The sequence below is a fragment of the Miscanthus floridulus genome, chromosome 3 (genome assembly GCF_019320115.1).
Source record: "Miscanthus floridulus cultivar M001 chromosome 3, ASM1932011v1, whole genome shotgun sequence".
Taxonomy (NCBI): Eukaryota; Viridiplantae; Streptophyta; class Magnoliopsida; order Poales; family Poaceae; genus Miscanthus; species Miscanthus floridulus.
In genome coordinates this window covers 145,139,865-145,145,783 of record NC_089582.1, presented here as the reverse complement: position 1 = coordinate 145,145,783, position 5,919 = coordinate 145,139,865, and the positions used below count along the sequence as shown (strand labels likewise).

Sequence of the window (5,919 nt, the reverse complement as noted above, 5' to 3'; positions counted from 1 at the left end):
AATGAAAAAGATACCTGAAGATTGTTCATGTTTGACTATATGTATGTATTGCTCGTCGCTATAGTATATGGTTTTCTTATAAAATCAAGCTGCCAGCACGATCTAATTCAGGAAATAACGATTGTCTATATAAAATTAAAAAAAAATCGAGCGCTGGAGCTCTCTGTCGCCTGCATGGCTGCATCCCTTTTCCCTTACGCCGTGCGCCGCCTAGCCTATCTCGCGGCAGCTGGCCTTCACCTTTTGTTGGCCGGGCTAGCCTACTGCCGTGTGCCGATCTCCATCATCCGCGGCTCCGGTTCCTCAAAAAAAAAAAAAAAAAAAAAAAAAAAAAAAAAAAAAAACTCCGCTCCATCTAGAGTGCTCCGCCACCAGCTCCGGAGCTCCCAAAACATCGCTAGCTTACTGCCGCCACGCTCCCCTCCACCGACACCACACCCACACGCCGCCGCTAACCCTTGCCTCCGCCTCATGCATCGCCGGGGCCGTGAGCCCGGCGCCCCTGCCCCACGATCCAAACCTTTTTGTGTTCGAAGAGAATAATTTCCTGCCTGCAATGGTCGACGGACTTAAGGTCGGAGTGCAGTTCATTTTCTCCCTCCGTTTTTTTTTCTTTTTCAATTTCAAAATGCCCCCATCGACGACTCGGATAATTCGGAAAACGTATTCGGATCAGATTTAAGGGCTGGTCCGATCTGTATTTGGAGACACTCACGCCTGTATAAATAAACACAAGTACACAATTATTCCATCTCCAGTTTCAAAGGTTCATAATCAGATTGAAGGCCCCTCCAATCCAATTGTATTTGGAGGAATCTGCATTGCCATATACAAATATAGACACAAGAGTACAAAATTGTTTCGCACCTTCAATCGAAGTCTTACAATTGGATTGAAGGCTGGTCTAGGCTTGCGTTTGGAGGGACCTACACCCCCCATATATAATTAAACGCAAGAATTCTTGCAAGCTTGTGTCGTATTCCTGATGGCACACGAGGCCGGACATACCCATGTAAGTTCTATGTTGAAACATCTCTGTTAACTAGTTACTTTCTTAAGGTTATATTGTTCTTCCTCGTATGGCATTATATGAAAATTTAAATAAATTCTATGTACCAAAGAAAAACTCAAACATAGTTTTTTTAACATTGTCGATTTTTCAAATATACATACATTATGAATCAGAGGAAGAAGCCCTTTACACAGGATTTAAAATAAGGCTGATAATTGTGTAAGATTAATATATTGTTTTGTTGTTTTTTTCTAGACATCAGGTTTAGAAGAGAGTAATTTAGCATTTGGTCAACAGAACTGGTTTAGTTCCAGTGTGTTTACACCACTTGGCCTACAGCTAGGGATGCCAAAAGGACTTGATATAGACTATAATCAGAAGAGACAAGTAGATATGTAGAGTATATAGGGACTTGTTCACCCATGGACTATATGTTATTGCTTTAATATATTTATATTTTTATAGGTACGAATTTACGTGGAAACTTTGCATTAAAATATTAACTGCTTTTGATCTTGCAGCAAGTTGGGGAAGACATGATAAGCAAGTTAAATGACGATGTTTTGCTCTCAATCTTAGAAAATGTCGACTTAACAACATCAGTGAGGGCAAGTGTCCTATCCACACGATGGAGACACCTTCCGTGGTTGCTCGGACAACTAAACATAGATATGATGGACTTCTTTCATGAACCATATGCCGATCCCACAGTGGATGATCACATTGATAAAGCAATGTCATCTCTGACAGAAGCAGTTAGAAGCATGTTGTCTCCGTCCTGCCGGAAGACAATCATCACCAGACTTTGTATTTCACTAATTGTTGCCAACAGTTATTCGAGTGAAATCGGTCATCTTGTTAATGAAGTGGTTGAAAATGGGATGGTAAAAGATATAGAGCTCACAAGTGGGATTGAGAGGAACCTGGGCGCTGTCAGTGATGATGAAATGGTAAAACATGCTAATGGTGTGAATAGTTTCTTTGGTAACTATCCAAATATATCTTGTTGCCTCACAAGGCTCCTCCTTTTTAATGCGACCTTTGCGGAATCAGATCTACATAATCTTATTGCAAATGTATGCACGGAACTTCGTTATCTTTATCTCGGCCGGTGTGATACTGGCTTCCAATCAACATTCAAGATAGACGCACCAAACTCAAAACTCAACATTCTAGAACTTTTCCACTGTTATTTTTCACAAATTGAGTTGCATTGCCTTCCAATGCTAGAGAAAGTCATATTTGGATTTTGGCTAACTAGATGTGTGCCCTTGACCTGGGGACACATCCCATGCCTCAAGGAAGTGGAAGTCTTTTCAGCCATGCCACCTCATCAGGAACAATTCAAGTTAAGTGAGTTTCTATGTGGTGCGGCATGTATAAATACTTTATCATTGGATTTCCTCGGGCAAAAGGTAATACATATATATTCAATCACTACTGTCTCTACAGTTATCAGCTCTGGCCTTATGCCTAGGCATAGTATTAACTTTTGAGCTAAACAGTGTGTATTAACTTTAGAGCAGAACAATGAAATTATGTTTTGTGTGTCTTACTGTTTGGAAGACTTTGTTGATATAGGTTTCTTTAATTACATTGAATGATCATATAGAACTGATTGATTCTGTTATCATTCATTTAGGGAGCATATACTTGGCCAAATACTCACATAACATTTTTTTCTTCTTTTCATTCACTAACTGAACATTTTTTCCTGTATTCTTTCTTTCTCAACTCTCCAGATTTGGCTACTACCTGAAAAACACCAACTTTCCTCAGCATTTAGCAATTTGAGGAACTTGTGTATATATGATATCTTTGTTGGATTTGGCCTTTTGTGGACAATAGCTCTTTTTGAAGTTGCGCCGTCCCTCGAGATACTTGAAGTTGAGGTACTTTTGCAGTTTTGCTTGTTTCTTTAATAATAAAATTGAGCAAAACCTTTTTTATCAAGAAAAAAAATATCCAGTGACCTTTATGCCTTTGTCATTTATGAATATTGCTGAGTGGTTCATGTGGTGGAAGAGTGCGCCTAATAGAATTAATGGATTTGTTGCAATGATACTTACATTGGAAATACTAATCAGTAGGCACTTTCTAAAATTCTCAAAAAAGTTATCACCTCATGAGAGATGATGCAATGCAAGAACTATTGGTAGTTCACCATATATATGGAAGAAATGAACATGACTCCTAGCTGCCATCATGGAATGCCACATGTTTTCATGCATATGCACGTGCTATGTGTCGCTCAGTACTATTAGTTCCCTGCAAATAATATTTGTGATTATTGATAAGAACTTGGTTCATTTAATCATTTTCGCTTCATAAAACATGTTACATGTATATGCAGGTGTATGACCATCGATGTGAGGAGGACGAGAAAGTAACTAAGTTGTGTGCTAAAAGAAGTAATGCGCCATGGGAAGTGTCAGAGTTTGCATACCCGAAGCATTTGCCACTGAAAGAGCTCGAAATCATAGGTTTCAATGCATCAGAAGAACATCTAGTGTTTATAGGAGCAGTGATGGAACGGGCTTCTAACTTACAGTCGGTTGTTTTGAAAGACAAGCGCTGTAAGGAATGCGAAGCAACCAGTACAGCGTCAGTAAAACATAAATTTCCAGAAAATGAAGATGAACAAGAGCTGGTAGTGAATAAGCTCAGAGACCGGTTCTCCTCTAGTGCTCAGATAATTTTCAGTGACTGCAAGGTTGTCAGCGAATGTGTGTTTGCCTGAAATGAAAAAGATACTGAAGATTGTTCATGTTTGACTATATGTATTGCTCGTCGATATGGTCTATGGTTTTCTTATAAAATCAAGCTGCCAGCATAATCTATTTCAGAAAAGATACGAGTGGTTCATTAATATTAATCTAGGCATTGTGAGTTGTATAATAACCATTGTTCGCCTAAATAGTTATTTGGCTCGTTTACATCCCGTTTAAATGCTGTATAGCGGAACACCATTTCTGTTTAATTCATTGTATTTTAAAAATCCACTTTTAGTCCTCAAACTGTGTAATTTAGCTCTCGACCTTAAGCTCTAAAACCGAACATGGGTGACCCTACAACTATTAAAATCCCCTTAGCTGGTTTCAAAGGTGGTTTTGAGTATTATGTAAAAGAGTTAAATGTAACATATGTCTATTAACTTGTGAGCTGGTTTCAGTTAGGTTCATTAACTTTCAAAGTGGTTTTTTTTATCCAAACTTTTGTGATGTACCACTTAGGTCCATAGTTGTCTACATTGGCTTCTCGTGCTGATGTGGCATGATGACTAGGCTCTCTGAAGTAGCTTTTTGCCAATGCATTTTGTCAAACAGATTGCGGGTGTGTCGGCGAGCCGACGTTGCGGCCACGCGGGTGCTCGCAGGAGTCGCGGTCGCGCGGGCAGGCCCGCTGCGGGCACACGGGCGCACGAGCAGGCGCCGCCACCACCGTCGTCACACGAGCGCGCAAGCACGCCCGCCGCGGCCACGCGGGCGAGCGAGCACCCAACCAATGCCGCCAGCAGTCTCCACAGTCGTGACCCTGCTGCGCGCCACGTAGCCGTCACGCTCAACATCCTCGTCCTCGTCCTCTACCTCATCTTCAAGCCGCGATGCAGCATCCTATCCCAGGCTATCGGACACGTCGTCGCCGCCACACTCGCGCCAGCACTCAAGGCGCGCCCAGGGCTCCTAGGCGCCGTTGCCAGCTGGGCGGAGGATGAGCCACGCGTGGCGGCGGCGGCTCGCCGGCGCGCCCAGGCCTGCCGTGCCACGCACGCCAGCGGAGAGTGAATAAACCTTAGCTATCAGCGGCCGTAGAGCTTATTTCCGAGCTCCTGATTGGCTGCTTTTTTATTATGGACCCCATGTGCATGTCACTTTTCGCAGCAGTGGACCACATGCATGCAGCCGGCTCAGGGTGTTTGGCTCGTTTGCTCTGGCTCGGCTCGTTCAGCCTGTTCACACTCGCCTCTCTCTCTCTCTGTCTCGTATCCCCTTCCATTCGGTTCCGTCTCCTTCTCACGTAGGGGGTTGCGCCGCCGCCATCTTCCTACAACGCCGCAGTCGCCTTCTTACTGGGACGCCGCCAAGGCCTCCGTCAGACCGTGGCACATCTGCGACGAGCACGCAACGGTACTATCTCCTCCTCCCCCGTCTCTCTCGCACTGCTCCTACCTCTCTGTCTGAGCTCCTCTCCGCCGTCGTTCCTCTCTCTTCGGTGCTGTTGCGTTAGCTCCTCGTCCCTCCTCCTTCCTCTCTCTCTCTCTCCATGGGAAGTGCCAGATTCTTGACCTGGGATTTCATATCTAGGTCTTCAGATCCGGGATTTGTTCTTCACGAAGGTACCTTTCTAATGAATTGATTTGCTCACATTCCTATTCGATGCCATAGTGCAGCTTTCTGTATGTTTCAATTCACTTTGCATCCTCTCTAGGTTTCGATTCGATTCCTCTGTATGTAGCTTTTAACTTTCTGAACGGCGGAGAAAATCATTCTCACTGAACGAATTTTGTTTGATTTGCTCATGTGTATGACTGCACATAGGTTCTAACATTTTATTTGCTCATACTAACATTTTATTCTATTGAACTTGATACCTTTATTGGGTCACCGTTAATTTTAAAACTTTCTGTAAATTTTGAAACTGAGATCCTTATCAAAATTAAATTAAATGAGGTCCCATTAATTAATTGTTTTCAAGGTAAAGACTTTTTTCTCTGAAATAGAAGGTTCTTTCTCAGCGTTGATAGATTGCCCAAGATGTTCCTGTTGTGGCTTTATAATGGAGTTGGTACTTATTGTCTATTTCAAATGTTTATTCCTTGTAAGGTATGCCTTGAGTATTTTGTGCATGTTTGTATGTGAGAATATTTAGTCTGAGGTTGACAGTTATCATGTGAGTTCACTAATGAA

General features: G+C 42.5%; 1 protein-coding gene across 1 annotated transcript; it reads left to right on the top strand.

Moving 5' to 3' along the window:
* Positions 1-882: 882 nt before the first annotated feature.
* On the top strand, positions 883-3,782 carry LOC136547387 (uncharacterized). The gene is made up of 4 exons (XM_066539343.1): positions 883-1,012; positions 1,534-2,427; positions 2,755-2,904; positions 3,366-3,782. Exons 1-4 carry the CDS (start codon positions 986-988, stop codon positions 3,750-3,752), a joined length of 1,458 nt encoding a protein of 485 aa, XP_066395440.1. The 5' UTR covers positions 883-985; the 3' UTR covers positions 3,753-3,782.
* Positions 3,783-5,919: the final 2,137 nt, after the last annotated feature.

Coding starts and splice junctions, on each gene's coding strand:
- LOC136547387 (XM_066539343.1), top strand. CDS start 986: ATGGCACACGAGGCCGGACATACCCAT. Junction 1,013..1,533: donor ACGAGGCCGGACATACCCAT/GTAAGTTCTATG, acceptor TTGATCTTGCAG/CAAGTTGGGGAAGACATGAT. Junction 2,428..2,754: donor TGGATTTCCTCGGGCAAAAG/GTAATACATATA, acceptor TCAACTCTCCAG/ATTTGGCTACTACCTGAAAA.